Raw genomic sequence first — 21436 nt, forward strand, 5'->3', positions numbered from 1 at the left:
AAGCATTTCCTGTCCAGTTCTCTTATGCAAATAGGCAAATTAACTTCACTGAGCTCGTGTTTGTATAGTGGAATTTATCAGTTTATTAAGTGAGTACTTGGTTGTAGTTTTAAGTGAGCTTCCATGTAAAATATGTTTCTATAAGCCCTGGCTGAGAAGTGCTTAATCTGCAAGTGGGGCATTATCAGTGACTTATGTATAGTTGGTAGAAAAGGGGATGGATTGATAAATGTGGCATCTTGCTGCTTGCTGTCATTGACAGTGTATTATAAAGCCATGTAACCATGTTGTAGTCACTTGGGTGTATATCAATGAATGACTGGAAAGTTACTGCACTTCTCTCACCATTAATTGTGTTACTGGCACACTATATAAATCTGTTCCATTCAGGAACTGCAGGCACTTTGAGAATGGGCTGCACTGAGTGGAGCAACTCATCACACAACCACAGTATATCTTGCAAGGTGGGTATCAATAAGTCTGACGGAATAGGACTGATAATGTTTAAATCTACAACAGTAATCTGCTGTAATACACTGCTTGAATTGTATTGAAATATCGGATGTTCCACAACACCTAGGTGATGTTCTTTGTTACAGAGGCAGCCAATTTAAGCCTCTGGAGCTCTTCAGATGTTGGGTGAGCTGAGACTAGCGTGATGCTTTTGAGCTGCACAAAATATTCCAGCCATTGATAGAGACAATGAAGTCAATATTGCTGAATATATATTGGCAACATGTTAAACTAGGAGTCAGCTCTTCAGTGTGACAGTGTGTTGACAGCTTCAGCTGTTGAGTTTCTTTGTAGCTCGTTTAACAATTGTAGATAAATACTCACTTAATTGAAAGTAGCTGCACTACCTAAACACAAGTTCTGTGAAGTTATTTTGTCTACATACATGAGATAACTGAACAGGAAATGGGGGGAAGGTGTAGTCCGCCTGTAAAATGAAAGGTGAGCAGCACTTGTAGAAAATGCAATGCTGTTTAATTTTACACTGGGAAAAATTTTTATTCGAAGATGCGGCTTTTGATTTCGTCAGGGTTTTCTTAAAAATAAAATAAAAAAACCCTCCCCCCCCCCCCCCCCCCCCCACACACACACACACAATAACATTAAATCCACGACCACCCCTACTCTCGCAACCCACTGGTCAAGACATTTAGTAAGTTAATCATTACACTCTGCATTACCCATGAACAAAAATTTGCAACTACACGACTTGGTTCCTCTAATTTTCCTTTGTTGACTGCTGGATATTTTCATAGCCAAAAATAGGGCGGAATTTTTGGCGTAAAACTGTAAGTAGATTTAAAAAAAAAAAATTCTAGACATCAGTCACAGATTCTTTTTATGTTCACAGAGTCATTATTAGGATTCCATTATTGTACACTACTTCTCCAACAATACTGCTATAGGAAACACCGCATCTGCAATACATCGGTTCATTTTGATTCCATGTAGCTCTTGACTGCTATTCAATTGTTTCATCAGCCTCTCATAAATGAACCCTTCAATGTATTTATATATATGACTAATGGTCAAGATTTCTGCATGTCTAAAATTGTATCCTTTTCCACATCTGAAGAAAGAGTAACACACTTCGCCAGTCTCCTGGATTATGATGTTACAATGCATACAACTGATATTACTCTATATGGATACAATTTATAAAGGTCTGTGTGGCATTAATATAATTATTTGTGTTGGTCCCATATGAGGAAGTTCTGCCTTTAGTTTAACACTTTACAATATACAAAGAGGACAGTACCTAAATGACTCTTGGTCTCCATAATATTACAAAGTGCATTGGGATTTTAAATCTGCCCACCTGTGTGTTGTTTTTATTATTATTTATTTGATGGCCTTCACTGGACCACTCTAGTAAAAAATACAAAGTTATAAACAAGTTGTTACACAGGGATACAATTTGGCTCAACAATACCTTAATATGATATTTAGGTAATATAATTATTAGAGTCTATTCTTATATGAAAGGTGTTTTGCTCTTCTGTCTGCCCAATATTTCTTCATTCTTTCAGATATTTTCTTTCTTTCTTCATCTGAGACCACTCTTCCTGTACGCCTTTTATTAATTTTCATTTGTAGTCTGGTTTTCTCTGTCTTGTTTTTTAGGTAATCTACTGTAATTTGGAGTTCTTTTATATCTTCCTTAATTTCTGTGATCCATTTAATGTCGCTCTTGCTATTCCAAAATTTTTGTATTATTTTTTTTACTAATTCTGTTTTCTGGAGTTCTCATCAGATGTCCAAAGAATGAGATGCGTTTCTTCCTGATCGTGTTCACTACTGGTTCTGGTTTCTAATATACTGTTTTATTTGATGCTATTCTCCAATGTCCATTTATTTTATACTGTTTATTTATACATGTCCTAATTATTCTTCTTTCTATTTTTAGTATTCTGTCAATTTCTGCTGTATTAGGTGTTTTGAAGATAGTTTCAGCTGCAAACATCATTTCTGTTTGTGTAACTGTTTTATAGTGTTTTAATTTTGCATCTGTAGATAGGCTTTTTTTGTTGTATGTAGTTTTGGTAATGTAATTTGCGTAGTTCAGTTTTTTTATTCTATTCTGCCATGATGGCTTCTCATTTAGATTGTATGTTATTATTTCGCCTAAATATTTAAATTTATCAACAATTTTGATTTCCTGTTCTGCTATTGTAATTTTGTTTGCAAGTGATGGATCAGTTAGCATAATCTCCGTTTTTTCAAATGATATTCTAAGGCCTACTTTCTCTGATATTTCTTGTAGTGATTTCACTTGTTGCCTGGCTTCTTGAATGGTGTTGGCTAGGAGAGCAAGATCATCAGCGAATCCCAAGCAGTTTAAGCTAATATCATCTTTTGCACTTCCAATTCTTATCATCTTTGGATTGTCCTTGTACCATTCTCTCATTATGTATTCTAGTGCACAGTTGAACAGTAATGGTGATAGGCAGTCACCTTGTCTTAAGCCTGTTTTTATGAGGAATCGTTCTGAAATTTCTCCTCTAAACTTCACTTTTGATTTGGTGTTGGTTAGAGTGAGTTGTATTATTTTAATTAGTTTTGGATGGAGTCCTAGATTTCTATAAATTTTTAATACTGAAGGTCTGTGGAGACAGTCATATGCCTTCTTAAAATCTACAAATGTTATTGCCAGAGATTTGTTCCGTTTCTTGTAGTATGCCATAATCAATTTTAAACTAATTATCTGCTCTGCACAGCTTCTCCATGGTCTGAAGCCTCCCCGATACTCCCCTAACTCCTGTTCCAATTGCTCCTTGCTTCTTTCATATAGGATCTTGGATATAATTTTGTATGTGCAATCTATGAGAGAGATTCCTCTGTAGTTGTCTGGGTTGCTCTTATCTCCCTTTGTGTGTAGTGGGTGGATGATAGCTGTGGTCCAATGTTCGGGGAATCGTTCTGTTACCCAAATTTTTGTTAGAGCCATGTGTAAGGAGGTCTTGACTGTGTCAATTGCATATTTCCACATTTCAACAAAAACCTGATCTTCTCCACATGCCTTATAATTTTTTTGTTCTTTAAGAATTTTTTCTACTTCTTGGAAAGTTGGAGGGTCTAGTTTGTTAGGTTTGGTTTTTATTGGGGTATTTATGTTGATTTGTAAGGGTTCTTTGGGTTCCTCCCAATTCAGAAGTTTGTTAAATGCTTTTGCCATGATTTCTGCATTTTCCTTGTTACTGTGTGTCATTCTTCCATCTTCATCTTTTAGTATTAGTGTAGGGGCCTCACATTGTTGTAGTTGTTTCCCAAAGACTTTATAGTAGTTCCTGGAGTTGGTTTTATGATAATTACCTTCTATAGAGTTTATAATATCTTTATGGAATCCTCTCTTGTTTCTTCTAATATTTTGTGTGAATTTTTTTCTGTCATTTTTTAGGTTGACGGCATTATCTTCAGTTTTATGTGTTTGAAACTTTAACCATGCTTGGTGTCTATCTTCATGGAATTTGTCACATTCTGATGTCCACCATGCACGTTTCCCTCGGGGGTTCAAGGGAGCTAGATTCTCTGCTTCTTTTTTAAGATTAGGCACTAGTTGTTCTAGATCATCTGTTAATTTGATGGTTTGTGTTATTTGTTGGTATTAATTATTTTTAATTAGCTGATGTGGGTCAAACCTCCTTTTTATTTTATTAGTTTTTCTGGTCCTCTTCTTTAACGGAGTGAATTTGATTTTAATTTTAACTATATAATGGTCTGAGCCTGTGTCTACTCCTCTCAGTACTTTAACATTGTGGATCTCCTTATGAAAATTTTTGTCCATACAGACATGGTCTAGCTGCCACTCCCCCTTCCTCCAGTCTGGATGTTTCCATGTTTTAAGTTTACTTGGCTTCCTCTTAAAGTATGTTGATTTAGATATAAGGTTGTGTTGTCTGTAGAGTTCTACAAGTCTTTGACCGTTTTTGTTCATAAATTTATGTGGACTCCATTTTCCAATTATATCTTTTTATTTCCTTTCTTTTCCCAACTGAGCATTGAAATCTCCCAATAAGATTTTTACATTCTTTTTATTTACTCTGTTCACAGTTTGTTCTAGAAGGTCCCAAAATTTATCTACCTCTTCCTTTGTTTTTGTTAAACAATTTTTTTCATTTGTTGGGGCATGAGCATTTATTATTGTATAGGTTTTATTCATTGTTTTAAAGCTTAGAGTCGCAATTCTTGGTGATACTGCTTGGAAATCCGTTACTGAATCTATTATTTTTATGTTTACTAAAAACCCTGTTCCAAACTGGCGACATTGTTTCATTGCCCACAGTCCTGGTTTCCCACTATAAATTCTGTATCCTTGTAATTCGAATGGGTCCACTGTGGTGTTTCTCATTTCTTGGATCCCTGTTATTAAATTTTTTTGTTTATTTAGTTCATCTGTGAGCTCCTTGAGTTTTCCGGTCTGAAGTAGTGAGTTTATGATGTGTGTTACTATTAATTTATTTGCTCATGTTTAATCTTCTTTTTGTGTTTTAGTGTGCATTTTGATGGTTGCAAACACTCTGATTCGTTGCTGTCTTCTAGCTGACTACCCACCGAATCCGATGTAGCCTTTTCCTGCCTTTTTGAGCAGGACGGTGGAATTTTTTTCCTAAAAGACCTTTCCATTTTTGACTTTCGAAGGTTGTCAACCTTAGTTGGAGCAAGCTCCGATTTACAACTGCGGTTGTTAACCGCAGAGGGTGTGTTTGGTCCGGGAGAGCTATTTTATTTCACTCAAGTCCACCGGTAAACCGGTGAGGACTTCCCTATCCGCTACCTGGGATGCGCCACGTAGGAGTTTCGATTTACCAATTTCTAAATAGAATTTTCTTTCTTGTAAAATTAAATAATGACTAAGTTTTCAGAATGAATGCCTCTTGGTCTCCTCTATGAAAATGCAAAGCAGTTGTAGCTCAATGCAATGCAAAACTATGCTCTGAGAGAGAGAGAGAGAGAGAGAGAGAGAGAGAGAGAGAGAGAGAAATTTGTACTATGTAATAAGATTAAAATCCTGAAAGAGGTGGAACTCAAACAAGACTGAGGAAAAATGAGAAGACTTGGAGAAAGAAAGGAAAGAAACCGCCAAACTTATAACAGAGAAGACGAAAGTAGAGTGAAAATGGTGGAAGAAGCGTTCAAAAAGACCACCACCATGCAGTTTTTCAGAACGTTCATAGAGGAGCTATAACAAACACAAAGTCTGTGCTTCGGGCAAATGGGTGGAAGCAAAGTTATTAACAATGAAAAAAAGTACCAGCTCTTGGCAGAGTATTTCGAAGTGCTGATGAACAGCAAAGGGCCTTGGGAAAGACTGGATGCTCAGAAACACGCCCATAATAATTTAGAGCCAAAATCACCAAGCCTTGCTAAAATCAGGAAAACAATTAAGGAGCTCAAGGACAATAAATCACCAGGTGAAGATATAATTGTGTGGGAGTGTGGAAGATTGGAGGGCAAGTTGATAGAATACACCACCTCACAGAAGAAAAACTGAAAAGATACCAGAAGACTTGCAGTGTGTGGTCTCACTTGCTTTCATTTGCTTACGGTGGTCTCTCCCAAGTTCTGGTGAAAACGTTGAAGAGTAGCCTGATCACCTCATTGAAGAATATCAGAATATCAAGTTGGTTGCTGAAAAGGCAGATCACATGTGGAACAGATATTCAATCTCAAGTGCATTCTAAGAACTAGAAAACTAAGAAGCCAGAATGCATTAGCTATTTTTGTCAATTTCAAAAAAGCATACAGCTCGATTGACAGACAAACTTTATTTAGGGTTTCATAGGAATTCAGAATTGATGTAAGAATGGGGTGAATCATGAAACAAACCCTCAGAGACACCATCTCAAAAGCTAAGCTTTTTAGCGAAATCTCTGAGCCTTTTGAAATAAAGGCACAAATCCGGCAAGGCAATGGATTATCTCCAATGCTTTTCAGTATCATCCTGGAGAAAACAATGAAAACCTTGGAAGATGCTCTGAAGTTAGAAGAAACAAGTGTTATATACCTTGGGAAGAGACGAAAAAAACCTGCTGTTCGCCTTTTAGTCAGAAACTGGAACGATCTGCAAAGAATGTTGAATATCTTGCATTAAATCAGTGGAAAAACATGTCTCAAAGTCTTGAATGAAAAGACAGAACATATAGAGAAGAATTACTTGGAGGTAAAATATGGGAAGATTAAAAACACAGATAAATTCAAATACTTAGAATGGATTCAACCCAATGGACTGGGCAAAAAGATAGTCAAAGAAGAGCCAGAAAAGTAGAACTTGCCTACAAACTAACACAGAGCAGGTACAACCAATGACCATTATCCTACGTGCCAAACATCGGGCACTATAAAACTGGAAGGGCTCAATGTTTTGGAGTGCCTTATTTTAAATAGAAAGGGATAGTTGGTCAACTTGAAAAGGAGGAAAGAAAGAATAAGAAAAATGAGGAGATCACAACTATACCAAAAATGTAGTGACAATAGTTGACATTTTACAAACACATAATAAGTATGGACAAAAACCTACACACAAAAATATCTTCAATTATCTAACATCACTAAAGTCCACCTCCAAATGGGCAGAAGAGGTCAAAAGAGATGCACAGGAAATGGGTATTACACTAGAGATCATCCAAACCAGAGAAGCATTCATTAGCAAAGACTACAGCATAAAACCACTAAGGAGAAGGTCCATACACTACATTTCCAAAGAGGAAAGAAAGAAAAGGAGTGAAAGAATGAAGAGGTCTGGGTACAGAAAAGAAAGGCCAAGAAGCCTTAAGTTCTATATTGTCCATACTGTGAAAAACAAAAAATCTTTGTGGGTAGGACACATTAACATCTGGCATTCAAAATAAAAATAAAAGGTACAGCATAACTAGACTTCTGATCTCACATCACAACATAAAAACCACAACAATGGCATTTCTGACTTTTAGAATTTACATAACAAACAGATCAAGGTATGTAGCGGTGTAAGAGCACAAACAAATTACAGTGACGCATGACTATCTTTACCTGCTGCTGGGCTGTTATCGTCACAACCTGGTTCGCAGGCACAGTCGCTCCTGCAAGACTTGCGGATGCAATATGACCAACTCCTGCAATTAAAATCAAAGCATTATTAATAACACAACAATATTAATGGATAAACAATAATTCTAAGTGTCACTTGTGTTTTAACACATTTTTGTAACATCTACATCAGTGTAACATAAAATTACAAATGCAGTATGTCATTTTCCTAATTCTAATTTTCTAATTCAGTAAAAAAGTATTTTTTACACACCAGCACTGCATCTTTACTGAATTTTTCGCCACATAATGTCTACTTTACACGTTACAACATGTGAAAGTCACGTGAAGACAAACCAAGATTGAAAAATATGTGTTCTATGGTTACAGACACATGCCATAACTGTTTACTGTGATAGGAAGCATTCTGGCCAACAGCAATATGCAGCATTCATTACTCTCCTGTAATGAAATGCCTCTCTTTCACCTTCTTTTCCAAACTTTCATGTCCATGAACTTGTTTTCTGGTGTTTAGTCTCCTCAGATGTGGCAATTTATCATAAACATGCTCTCTCAAATCAACTTGAAATCTGCCAACAGATATCCAGAATGGCTTTTCCCTTGAATCGCACTGAAGATATTGGGACCCATATCAATGACATGTTGCAACAACTGAGCTGTTTTCTGGAAACCTCAAGCCTACCTTTAATTTCTCAACTAATAAATGCTTCAGTTGACTAAGGGATTTAAATTAGCTATCTCAATATCAGATGGCAATCTGCTGAAAAAAAAATTGCACCTACTGTTTTTGGACTGTGATCTGAAGCCTTAAGCCTTCTCATTACTTCTACCTCTGTGGAAGGTTTCCCTACTCCGTGTATCATAGCTATGTATATTAACATCTATCACACTGCTAGCTACAAGGCTCAGCTTTGCATGGGTAGCATTAAGTATCTACAGCCAGATGACTTGACTGGCATAGTGTATTTTGTTTGGAGCCATGAGTAAAACTCAGAGAAAAATGTCAAGTAAGCAAATATCATTATTTTCATATCACTTATGCGATGTAAGCAGCACACACCAGCAAAGTTGAGCTGGGTTGAATGAGTGGCTGAGAATGTGAAAGTACGAGTGGATGGATATGAGTGACTGACAATGATAGACTAGTGGGTGTAAGCAAGTTACAGTTAGGGGAGATAGTGTGCAACACTGAACTATGTGTGGAGTAAAACCTCATGGCAAAGATGGGAGCACATCATGATGTAAGTAATAAGTTTACAATCAATGTAAATGCTGTATGCAAATCATGTGTGTATGTAAAGAGTGATTTAATATGTACTGAAGGCAGGCTAATCTACATGTAAAACTCGTGTAGCAGCAGTCCTATTGTTAAGCTGGTACACATTATAATGCATTGTTGAGGCTCACTGCCACAATTCTTTGTCATGGACTCTTTATGGCAGTCTTCTTCACATTGACACTGAAATACTCGTATTCACGTGTAGATTTCACTCAGGGAAAGCAGAAACCTAAAAGCTGAGCCATCTGCTGTGCTGCTGAAAGAACATATTGTATGTAAATAAAGAAAAGTTGCTGAAGTACTTTTTTTGGAAAATGTTTTACTTAAAGCATAAAAAGCAAAACACCACATATTTTGGATTCGCATGTTTTTACGCTACGCAGTTGTTCTCAAATGATTGCAGGGAAACTATTGATCAAAAATATTTCATTATTTCAGACTGTAAATCTCTCATCACAGCCTGATGATGAGGTGAGTATCTTTTTGTTACTGGTCATATTTATTACAATAGTTCAAAGTTAAGTAACTCATTGCCTATTGTTCAAAGAGCATTTGCAGTGAGTTGGGAGTGTGAATGGTGACTAGTAATCTGAGAGAAGCAGAAATTGGCAGTATGAAACTGTGGTCCCATACTGCCGGAAAAAAATCAGTACACCTTACTTGGGGTTTCTAATTAACTCAAGATTTGTTGTTGGAACAGTGCATAGGGACTACACGAAATGATTACATTTACAGATCAACAGTGAAGGTGGCTTGGAGGTGCCAGGTATCGACCCATGCTGAAACACCCATTTCAACACATGGTATGGCCTCCACGGGTGGCAATTCAGGCACTGACTCTAGCATCCAGTTGATTGTCCAGGTGGCAAATGCTGTCCTGCGATTTGATATGTCACACTTGCTTGAACTGTCCATGTAGTTCTGTAATAGTTGTTGGGTGACGAGTCACACATGTCACTTCTGGTCCCATCATACCTCGCACATGCTCAATGAAGACAAGTCTGGAGATCCTGCTGGTCAGGTAAGTTGCTGCACGTCTCGCAGAGCACATTGAGTTTCATGGGCAGTATGTGGACAGATATTATCCAGTTGGAACATACCATCACCACCCTCGAGACAGTGTTCAGCAGGTCTATATTGTACACACAAATGACAACCACCTGCGTGCAGTGCAGGCAGAATCTGCTTTCAATGGTGAAGACTACGGCGTGCCATTCCAACTTCTAAGTGATCCTCTGACAGCACCAGTCGAGCTGTGCACATCGTTGCTGTGGCACAAGTGGAAGACGGGCTAGAGGTGTGCGTGCCCCTAGTCCCACTCCTAATAATCGGTTCGCAAAGTTTGTGTTAACATGTCAGGGCTCACAAGCCCTCTTATCTGTGCTGTGGTAGCTGTCCAATATGTCACTGCTGCCCTTACAATACAATGATCCTGGTGAGAGTCTGTGCTTTGTGGAAATCCAGAACCTCATCTAAAGGTGTGAGAATGTTCCTGTGACCACTGATACCAGTATCGTTGCGCAACTGATGACAGCATGTCCAGCATGTTTGGCAATTCTCCACAGGAACCATCCAGCAACCTGGAAGGCCACAATTTGATCCCTTTCGAACTCGTTCAGATGGCTGTAGGAAGCAAGTGTCTCTCTCTCTGGCACGGTTGCACCATACTGAGCCTTCTCGTTGTGAGCATTCCCTATTAAAGGGTAGACACTAATGGCGCTCTGGTAGGAGTGTTACTACGCTATCTGTTGGTGTACAATGTTGAAACTATTATCAGTACATCTACTGCCCCCCAGGTGGTACGTGCTGTCATAGGATCAAAATCAATATCCTCCTTCCGGAGTACTTTTTTCCTCCCACCCTGTAGTGTACTTAAAAATTCATCCTAGACCATCTGTAGAAGTATTTCAAATCTTGTGTATCCACCCGCAAGAAATTTTGGAATTCCAATCCGAAGATTGCGCCCATGTCTTTCTGATCTTTAAAAGGCCTAAATTTCTTTCTCAGCAGTGGAGATTTGTTTACTAGTCTTCGGTACAATTTCAAAGTGCCCATACAGGTAATAGCTTTTGCCACACCTCGCGGAAAGAAGTGTTCACATCTATGTTTGACTCAATGAAAGCAGGAAGCCTAAAGTTGCATCATTGCTGCACTGCTTTCTGTATGTGAATGAAGTAAACCTGCACTCCATGCTCTATCTTACTTTATGCACAAATAATTGAAAAGCATAGGCTTTGGGCTCATGTTTTTTTTGCTAGGCAGTTATTCTGAAATGATTGCGATCAATTGGATGTCACTTAGGTGACTTGAATGTCCCTCCACAAATTTCTTTCAGTGATTTTTGAATGTTCCAAACGGAGTTACTTATGTCAGAGCACTCACGATCTTATAACTGAAATGAGCATTGCATTAAAAAGGTATGGCAGCAGTTACCGTATCTGTATCTGAAATAGTTGTAATGGTATGGTATATAAAAATAGTTTTGCCATGACTCCAGGTGCGTGCGTTTGCTTATTGGTATGGCTGTGTTTGTGTAAATATTCGTACTTGCACTTTTACTACGGAAAGAGAAAGAGCTTGAAAGCTAGTGTGAATATTGTTTTTTGTTACATACTTCTGAGGCCATGCATGGGTCCACTATGGGTGAGCACGTGCCTTTCCTTATTTTACATATTTTTCCATTCACGAGTTTCCATTATCACTGTACATAAAATTGTTCAGTCAAGGTGGCCATTTTGCTGGAAATCTCCTGAATACATTAGCATGCTTGTGTTTAGGGAAGAACAGAGTTTTCTGTTAAATATTATACGGTAAGATCTGAAGCAATCAGTTCAAGATCGTATGATTTGATTTCAACCATTTTTAAAAGATAATTGTCACATAGGAACTGAAAATGTAAACAAGTTGGAGGCCATGCACTTTTACTAAGTTCATTGACTGGGAGTGAAATTCACTCCTCATACACTGACTTAACCCTCTGTATCGATGTGAGTCGAGGTATTGTCCATGGCAGATTCTGAGTGGCCGATTGTAACGTTAGTAATATTCCACCACATGGAAATGGTAAGAGTAGTCAATTTTATCGAGCAATTTAGAACTTTTTTTTTTAATGTATATGCCACAATATAAAGGTCGATTCCAGAACACACAATGAGCAATGATCTTTGGAAGTGTGTGCCCTTCAGATGCCACATATTCTAAGTGTTTATTTCTTTGTTTTCTGAAAATAGGTCAAAGTTGATGCTAAGAAGCGATCAGGCACTCTAGTTAATTTCTCTTTCATACTGTACTGACAAGGGAACCTCCCCATCGCACCCCCCTCAGATTTAGTTATAAGTTGGCACAGTGGATAGGCCTTGAAAAACTGAACACAGATCAATCGAGAAAACAGGAAGAAGTTGTGTGGAACTATGAAAAAAGTTAGGAAAATATACAAACTCAGTAGTCCATGAGCAACATAGGCAACATCAAAGAGAACGTGAGCTAAGGAGCGCTGTGGTCCCGTGGTTAGCATGAGTAGCTACAGAACGAGAGGTCCTTGGTTCAAGTCTTCCCTCGACTAAAAATTTTACTTTCTTTATTTTCGCAAAGTTATGATCTGTCCGTTCGTTCATTGACGTCTCTGTTCACTGTAATAAGTTTAGTGTCTGTTTTTTGTGACCGCACCGTAAAACCGTGCGTTTAGTAGACGAAATGACGTGCCTCACCAATGGGAACCGAAAACATTTGATCGCAAGGTCATAGGTCAACCGATTCCTCCACGGGAAAACACGTCTGATGTATTCTATACGACACTGGTGACGGCATGTGCGTCACATGACAGGAATATGTTGTCGACGCACCTAACTTGTGCACTTGACGAATGGGTGAAAAGATTCTTCTACCTTGCCCGATTTAGGTTTTCTTGTGGATGTGATAATCACTCCCAAAAAAGTGAAGAAAACATAAGAGTTTGTCACATAAACTGAAAATAAGAAATTAAATTTTTCAGTCGAGGGGGACTTGAACCTAGGACCTCTCGTTCCGTGGCTGCTCTTGCTAACCACGGGACCACGGCACTCCTTGCCTGCCAGTGTCCTTGATGTTGCATATCTTGGCATGGACTACTCAGTTTGTATATTTTACTAATTTTTTTCATAGTTCCACATAACTTCTTCCTTTTTTCTCGATTGATCTGTGTTCAGTTTTTCAAGGCCTATCCACTGTGTCAACTTATAACTGAATCTGAGGGGGGTGCGATGGGGAGGTTCCCTTGTGAGTGCAATGAAAAATATATGGCGAGCGCCCGAAAATGTTCTACCAATCATCCCTGCTATTCAGTTACAGTTTGTTGACCATGTGTACAATAACACGGTAAAGCATCAGAACATTGTGGAAGTTCAGTCCCTACCAGAATCCTGACATAGCTCAGACTGTATTAATATCAGTGTCACATTTCACAGCAACATGTTTCACATGCAACTTCTACATTAATTTTGGCTTAGTTGGAGTCCCAGATTTGAAAATTATCTTCACTTGGAAGTGGTACAGACCTAGCACAAATACTTTGGGCAGAGTCAGTAGGTGTATAGAACACTTTATTACAGTTGATTTGGCTGTGGACAATGTCAATTATAATGTGTAGCTGTCTAACTTTTTAGCTGCTAGTAATGGTGCAGTCTGGATGTTCGTGCACATTTGTTTACACACATTCCACACAAACTATGGTTTACTTTAATTAATGAAGCATAGCAATCTTGAGTCACTGGTGATAACAACTTGACAAATTCATGAGAAATTACCAGCTAAGTTCATATTGTTTTTTTTCCCTTTATTTTCACTAACACAGTATATGAACCATAACAAAAAAAGTGTTCAGTTGATAAATCAGAACTTGAGATATATCTTGCTGTGATGTAAACCTATTTGCTGGAAAGAACTTCAACTAACTTACGCCTTCACAGCCAGTTTTTCTTATCTGGTGAGCGGGAGTGTCTAAAAACACAAATAAACTGGCAAACGATATCGTTTAAATGTGTTATTTTTTTCATCTTTATACCTGATAACTTTACAGTCCATTCCCCAGTCTTTTATGAATGACAAAAACTGCAGGAAGTGACATTCTGATGACTAACACAAAAAATAAAATGTTCATTAGTAAACTAACCCTGTAGAGCATACAGTAATCTTTTTAGGACAAGTAACCACTACAATGCATTTGTCTATAGGAAGTCGTCATGGCAGAATCATCCTGAAGCAATACACGGTGTTTCAAATAGAACTCAACTGCTGTATCCAGTACTGCACAGACTCTAACATCAGCGAGGTAGGTTCCAATCTCGGCATAAGCTCTGGCCCGTTCCTCGAACTGCGGCAGGTGATGTATCAATTTTAGACAAACTAAGAGGAGTTATATGATTTGATCCATTATAAATGGTTCTGAACGTCTGCGACTGTGAAAACAATAGGTTTGTTTATTAATAACTCATCTGCTATCTGTCATGATCGTGACTGGTAGCAGATGAGTTTTTTATAAACAAACCTATTAAGAGGAGTTAGGCGAAGCATTGGAGACTCTGGACTGATGTCATCCCCCACCCCCCACACCAAATCATAACACTGTAATCTTTTTTCATAGGATTAACAACTAACGAAAAGATTTCTGGTTTTTCCACTCAAGATAATATAAAGATAACATGACAACACACAATGCCACTGCATCTATAACTATGTGAGATGTTTTCAAAGATAGAAGCCATCCCTGCCCCAATAATGAGTGTTGCACTAATTGCACACCATACTCCTGTCCCTACATCATGTAGAGGTTCTCAAAGTAACATGTTAGAATTTTCAGAATTCTAATGTTGACTGTTCTGTGAATTCATGTACCCTGATAAAAGCACCAACATTTCATGAAGAAAGACATTTTATGATCAACCTTCCATTATGTACAGACTGCAATGGCCAGCTGCAATGCTCATGTAGAGTAACGTTTCAATTAAGAGTGTGTGGACAGATCTGAAAGCAGAAGCTACTGGCACACCACTCTGAAGCTCTAAATGATGCAATGATTTTCTTGGACTTTTTTTTGGACACTCCTAACATGCCTCAGTTTGGTTACAACTGATCTGCCAAAGTCTGAGGAACAGACCAGGCTGTATGTGGAGTAGTATCTATCTCCCCACTATCAGTTCCAGCACAGCTTCTGGTAAAATGCTTTCAAAAATGTGTGTAAATTTCTATACACACACACCAAGCAATAGTGGAAAGTTTCTACAGTCACTATAGTAGCCTTTGTGAAACTGAGCCGATTGCACGCATTTTGTATTTGCTGCCCAGGTGTAGGTTTTATTGACCAATACTAAATATTATTTTACCAAATTCTCTAAGTTTTGGTGAGTGAACTTTTTGGGATCTATTGCTCTTTCATGTTTTTGTCCTTTAAGGCCTGATAATATATAATGGATACACCTTACTGTTATGGTCATTTGATCTTGATTACAAATCGGTTGATGGCAGTAGCCAAAACTATGTTATAAATAAAGTCATGTATTAAGTGACCTACATGGTTCAATTCACAAAATATCCACAACAATCACACACAATTGTTTGAGAAATTTATTCTTTATTCATATGAAATTAACTATTGATGATTACCTCTCTGGTGCAGTATGAGTTGCCAAGAAGAAACAATCATTGCTTTGCAATTAAAAAACGCAATTTCTGTCTATCAAATATTTTATTATTTTAGGTAGACTGTCACAGTTCCAAAACACAGTGTTTAGTTACGGTTAGATTCAACAGAAGGCAGTGCGTTTTCCTTCAAGAATTTGTTTTTAAATATCAATATAGCTCCCCAACTGACATATTGTTTACAGCAAATTTTGTCACTGATTAAATATACAATATGGATATTCCTCCCATAAAACTGCTTAAATAAGCTCACAGGACAAAATATTAGTCCACCATTGAAAGAGCTCACTAGTCACGTTGGAGCATTGTAGATGGTATACGACGACTAGCAAATGATTATATGACCATGAATCGTTGACCAAGTCAGGGTAGTGAAGTGGTGTGTACATGCCAGTTAGTTGTACAGAACTAGCATAGTAAGACAGGTTGGCGCATGACTGAAAGGAAGTACAGTATACTTCCAATTATTCAGGATTATGTGTGGGAGAAGATGCATGAATAATTGCAAAACACAAATAATAAAGATATTTTCAAAGATGCATTTTGGATTATGTCTACTGCCTGAGTAACAGCAGCAGTACAAGCGGCCGAAGTCTGCACACGCTTAGACACAGCACGGCAGTCATCTTCCACTGCCACTCTGCCTTAGTGTCCACCACTGGCCCTTGCCCCTAGCAGCCTGCAACCTGCACTGCCAGTGCTCATATGCATGACATGTGATCTGCAAACTGGATGATTTGCACGTGAATAATCAGGAATACACTCCACAACATTCTGACACGCCCAGGACCACACTGTGAAAGCACGTGCTCAGTATATGAACTCAATATGCCCAAAATGTCAACAAGGAATTGTGTACCACTTACAACCATGAGACATGGCTTAAGAACAGTGGCTGCAAAAGGCCTGAACTGAAAGTAACTGGGGTTGCACACGTCGCCAATCACAATCAATATCAAACCCAATGGGAATTGCTGCCATGAGTAAATGCAGGTCCAACCTCAACGAGTTACCGAGTGAGCATACCAAAGAAAAATGTACATATAGACATTTGGTGTAGAGCACCTCGCAAAACGCCACTGCTCACAGTGGCAGCAGTTTCAGTGGGTCCAACAATACAGAAACTTAATAGCCAATTGGTGGCATTTAGTGCTGTCTAATGAGTCGCAGTTTTGCCTCTTTTCAGGAATCAGGTTCAACAATGATCCAAAGAGATGTTTAACCTGCAGTACGTAGAGAATATAGATCATGCTGGAGGTTGTTTTGTGATGATGTGGTGGTGATCGTAACATGAAATGGGGCCATTCAATCAGGTTAGTATGAACATGAACCAGGATGTTTATTTCAACATTCTCAGAGAATGTGTGTTTTCCTTTCTTCTACACCCTCATGATGAGTACGCTGTTGGAGACTCCTGTCTTCCAAAACGATGGAAACAATTGTCATTGAGTTGCAGGCATACATTTCTAGTTTGCAGAACACTCCGGACCTGTATCACACCTTGGCTGGCTCACTAAATCACCCATCCCAAACCTGTAGAAAAAGTCAGACTACTTGGAACAGTGGATGAAATGTAAAAATCATCCTCAATGTTTGGTAGCACTACAGGATCTAATCATCAATGAGTGGTTGTAGAAATATGTCATATCTGAGGAAACGTGTGGAATCTCTTCCTGGCTAGAGGCAGTGTTAGATGGTATTAGCATGATGTCTCCTGGGGGGAGGGGGGGATGACTAATTTTTTTTTGTCAGGTGTGCATGGATGCGTTAACGTGAAGTCCAATTATTTTCTTTGCTGTAATGAATACTCTTTACTTAACAGAGGAGTTACCACGATATATTACTCCATAGTACATCAATGACTGAGTTACTCCCACCCCCTTTCTTAGTTCAAACCATGGACAAAAGAAAAACTATTAGAAAAGAATGCTCCTCCATATGAATCAATAGCATTCAAAAAGAGTCTAATAATTTCTCCGTCAATGGCAAGTTAAATCCTGAAGAACCAACACAAAAACTATCATCCATCCCAGTGGTAAATAGTGTTTTCACTACTAATGTAGAAAATCCCTGTAATAGTAATAACAATCCTTCAAGAATAAGAGCCAACTGTTTTGAATACTAATCTGCAATTAAAGCTTCATTCAAAGTGTGCCTGCTATGAAACACTGTCTGGAGAGCAGACCCATTGGTTGGGAGACCACAGAAATCCAGTTGACAAATGTCAAAATCTACATAGTGCCCATTATTTAACAGAATGAACAGAAAGAAGAATTAACTGGTTTCATATACATTAATGGATTTCATATTTTTCTCAAATATACTTCAAACTCACTGTATACAGTTCTCATTCCTCACATTTTAAATTTATTTTTGTGGTACTTTACTTCCACCAGTAACAAGGTTTCACAGTTCAAAAAAGTTAATACATTATTAGTATACTGATATAAAGGATAAAACAAATACTTCGGACTAATTCTGACATTCCTGGGAAACTCAGACAAAGAAAGAGAGAGAGAGAGAGAGAGAGAGAGAGAGAGAGAGAGAGTACAACAGCCATACAAGGAAGGCGTAAAGATTAGGAGGATGAGATTAGTGTTTAATGTACCGTCGGCAATGAGGTCATTAGACACAGAGCACAAGCTCAGATTAGGGAAGGAAATCAGCTGTGCCCTTTCAAAGAAATCATCTCTGCACTTGTCTGAAGCAATTTAGGGAAATCATGGAAAACCGAAACCAGGATAGCTGGACTTGGGTTTGAACTGTTGTCCTCCTGAATGCAAATCCACTGTGTGTGCTAAACACTGCGCCACCTCGTTTGATGCGTGAAGATTAGGAAGTGATCATTAAAGACAGAACATTTGTTCAAACTGGAAAAAAAAGGAGAAAGGAAATTGGACACACAATTTTCAAAGGAACTACTTTGGCACTCGTCTTAAGTAGGTTTGGGGAATCAGGGAAATTTTAAATCTGAATGACCAGATGGAAATTTAAACCATCACCACCTTGGATGCCATTACAGTATATCACGACCACAACACTTCATTCTATAACAGCCCTACATCCATGTCTAATAATAAAACAGAAATTGCTTCAATTCTCAGAATTAACAGAGACCAATGTGATGGAAAATTCTGTTCATTAGTGACATCATGAAAGAATGATGATCAAGGTTGATGATGTAATAAGAAAAGGAAGAAGATATGTTTATCTAAGCAGCAACAAAAGAATACATCTATATTTTGGAATAACAAAAAATTATTTTTCTATAAGAAATGTTCTTCTGTAGATGAAATTGATGATGATTTTTAGTAGCAGGTTGTTATAAGATACACTTGAATGAAAGATATTCTCTCCAAAATCCTTCCTGTATTTCTTGAAAGTAGTCTTCCACTAAAATATGTAAACCATTATTGTCCATCCTAATATCACACCCATTCTCCCGGTAAAACATCAAATCTCCAACATCACTGCAGCCGGAAAAAGGTACTGCAAGAATGGGACCAATGATGACTAAAGAGAATCGTTCAACTTCACAGAAGTGCAATCCTTTAGCAAATAACTACAGATTTCAATGCTGGGCCATCAACAAGTGTCGGCATGCGAATCATTCAATGCAACATCGTTGATGTGGGCTTTCAGAGCCAAAAGACCACTCGTGTACCCTTGATGACCGCACAAAGCTTTACACCTCGCCTGGGATCATCAACACCAACATTGAACTGTTGATGACTGGAAACATGTTGCCTGATCGAATAAGTCTCGTTTCAATTTGTATTGAGCGGATGGACGTGAACAGGTATGGAGACAACCTCATGAGTCCACAGACCCTGCATGTTCAAGCTGGTGAATGCTCTGTAATGATGTAGGGCATGTGCAGCTGGAATGATATGGGACCTCTGGTACGTCTCGATTCAATTCTGACAGGTGACACATACATAAGCATTCTGCCTGATCACCTGTATCTATTCATGTTGACTGTGCATTCCGATGGGCTTGGACAATTCCAATAAGACACTGTGACACACCACACATCCAAAATTGCTACAGAGTGGCTCCAGTAACACTCTTCTGATTTTACATACTTCTTCTGGTCACCAACTTCCCTACACATGAACATTACAGAGCATATCGGGGTTGCCTTGCTATGTGCTGTTCAGAAGAGATCTCCACTCCCTCATACTCCTACGGATTTGTGGACAGCCCTCCAGGATTCATTGTGTACATTCTCTCCAGAACTACTTCCGACATTAGTCGAGTCCACACAATGTCATGTTGCGCCACTTCTGCATGCTCGTGGTGGCTCTACACGATATTAGGCAGGTATACCAGTTTCTTTGGCTCTTCACTGTAGTTTGTGATGATCACTTCACTTCACTTCACAACTTTCTAACGTGACACATCAGCAAGATTAGATTAGATTAGATTAATACTAGTTCCATGGATCATGAATACGATATTTCGTAATGATGTGGAACGACTCGAATTTTCTAATACATGACATAATTAGGTTAATTTAACAACATACTTAAGTTAATATAACAACTTTATTTTTTTGCGTTTTCTGTTTTTATTTTTATTTTTTAAATATTTTTTTCTTTTTTTCTTAATTTATATCTAAAAATTCCTCTATGGAGTAGAAGGAGTTGTCATTCAGAAATTCTTTTAATTTCTTCTTAAATACTTGTTGGTTATCTGTCAGACTTTTGATACTATTTGGTAAGTGACCAAAGACTTTAGTGCCAGTATAATTCACCCCTTTCTGTGCCAAAGTTAGATTTAATCTTGAATAGTGAAGATCATCCTTTCTCCTAGTATTGTAGTTATGCACACTGCTATTACTTTTGAAATGGGTTTGGTTGTTAATAACAAATTTCATAAGAGAGTATATATACTGAGAAGCTACTGTGAATATCCCTAGATCCGTAAATAAATGTCTGCAGGATGATCTTGGGTGGACTCCAGCTATTATTCTGATTACACGCTTTTGTGCAATAAATACTTTATTCCTCAGTGATGAATTCCCCCAAAATATGATGCCATATGAAAGCAATGAGTGAAAATAAGCGTAGTAAGCTAATTTACTAAGATGTTTATCACCAAAATTTGCAATGACCCTTATTGCATAAGTAGCTGAACTCAAACGTTTCAGCAGATCATCAATGTGTTTCTTCCAATTTAATCTCTCATCAATGGACACACCTAAAAATTTGGAATATTCTACCTTAGCTATATGCTTCTGATTAAGGTCTATATTTATTAATGGCGTCATACCATTCACTGTACGGAGCTGTATGTACTGTGTCTTATCAAAATTCAGTGAGAGTCCGTTTACAAGGAACCACTTAGTAATTTTCTGAAAGACAGTATTGACAATTTCATCAGTAAATTCTTGTTTGTCAGGTGTGATTACTATACTTGTATCATCAGCAAAGAGAACTAACTTTGCCTCTTCATGAATATATAATGGCAAGTCATTAATATGTAATAAGAACAACAAAGGACCCAAGACTGACCCTTGTGGAACCCCATTCTTGATAGTTCCCCAGTTTGAAGAATGTGCTGATCTTTGCATGTTACGAGAACTACTTATTTCAACTTTCTGCACTCTTCCAGTTAGGTACGAATTAAACCATTTGTGCACTGTCCCACTCATGCCACAATACTTGAGCTTGTCTAGCAGAATTTCATGATTTACACAATCAAAAGCCTTTGAGAGATCACAAAAAATCCCAATGGGTGGTGTTCGGTTATTCAGATCATTCAAAATTTGACTAGTGAAAGCATATATGGCATTTTCTGTTGAAAAACCTTTCTGGAAACCAAACTGACATTTTGTTAGTACTTCATTTTTACAGATATGTGAAGCTACTCTTGAATACATTACTTTCTCAAAAATATTGGATAAAGCTGTTAGAAGGGAGATTGGACGGTAATTGTTGACAT

General features: G+C 38.0%; 1 protein-coding gene across 2 annotated transcripts in view; it reads right to left on the reverse strand.

Moving 5' to 3' along the window:
- LOC124805206 (putative mediator of RNA polymerase II transcription subunit 26) overlaps positions 1 to 21436 on the reverse strand; it is a 289089-nt gene that overhangs the window by 18557 nt on the left and 249096 nt on the right. For both annotated transcript variants that reach the window (XM_047265702.1, XM_047265703.1), the window contains one exon: positions 7522 to 7604. In XM_047265702.1, the coding sequence (XP_047121658.1) occupies positions 7522 to 7604 (83 nt within the window). The remainder of the gene's footprint in view (positions 1 to 7521; positions 7605 to 21436) is intronic.

Source organism: Schistocerca piceifrons, chromosome 7 (genome assembly GCF_021461385.2).
Source record: "Schistocerca piceifrons isolate TAMUIC-IGC-003096 chromosome 7, iqSchPice1.1, whole genome shotgun sequence".
Taxonomy (NCBI): domain Eukaryota; kingdom Metazoa; phylum Arthropoda; class Insecta; order Orthoptera; family Acrididae; genus Schistocerca; species Schistocerca piceifrons.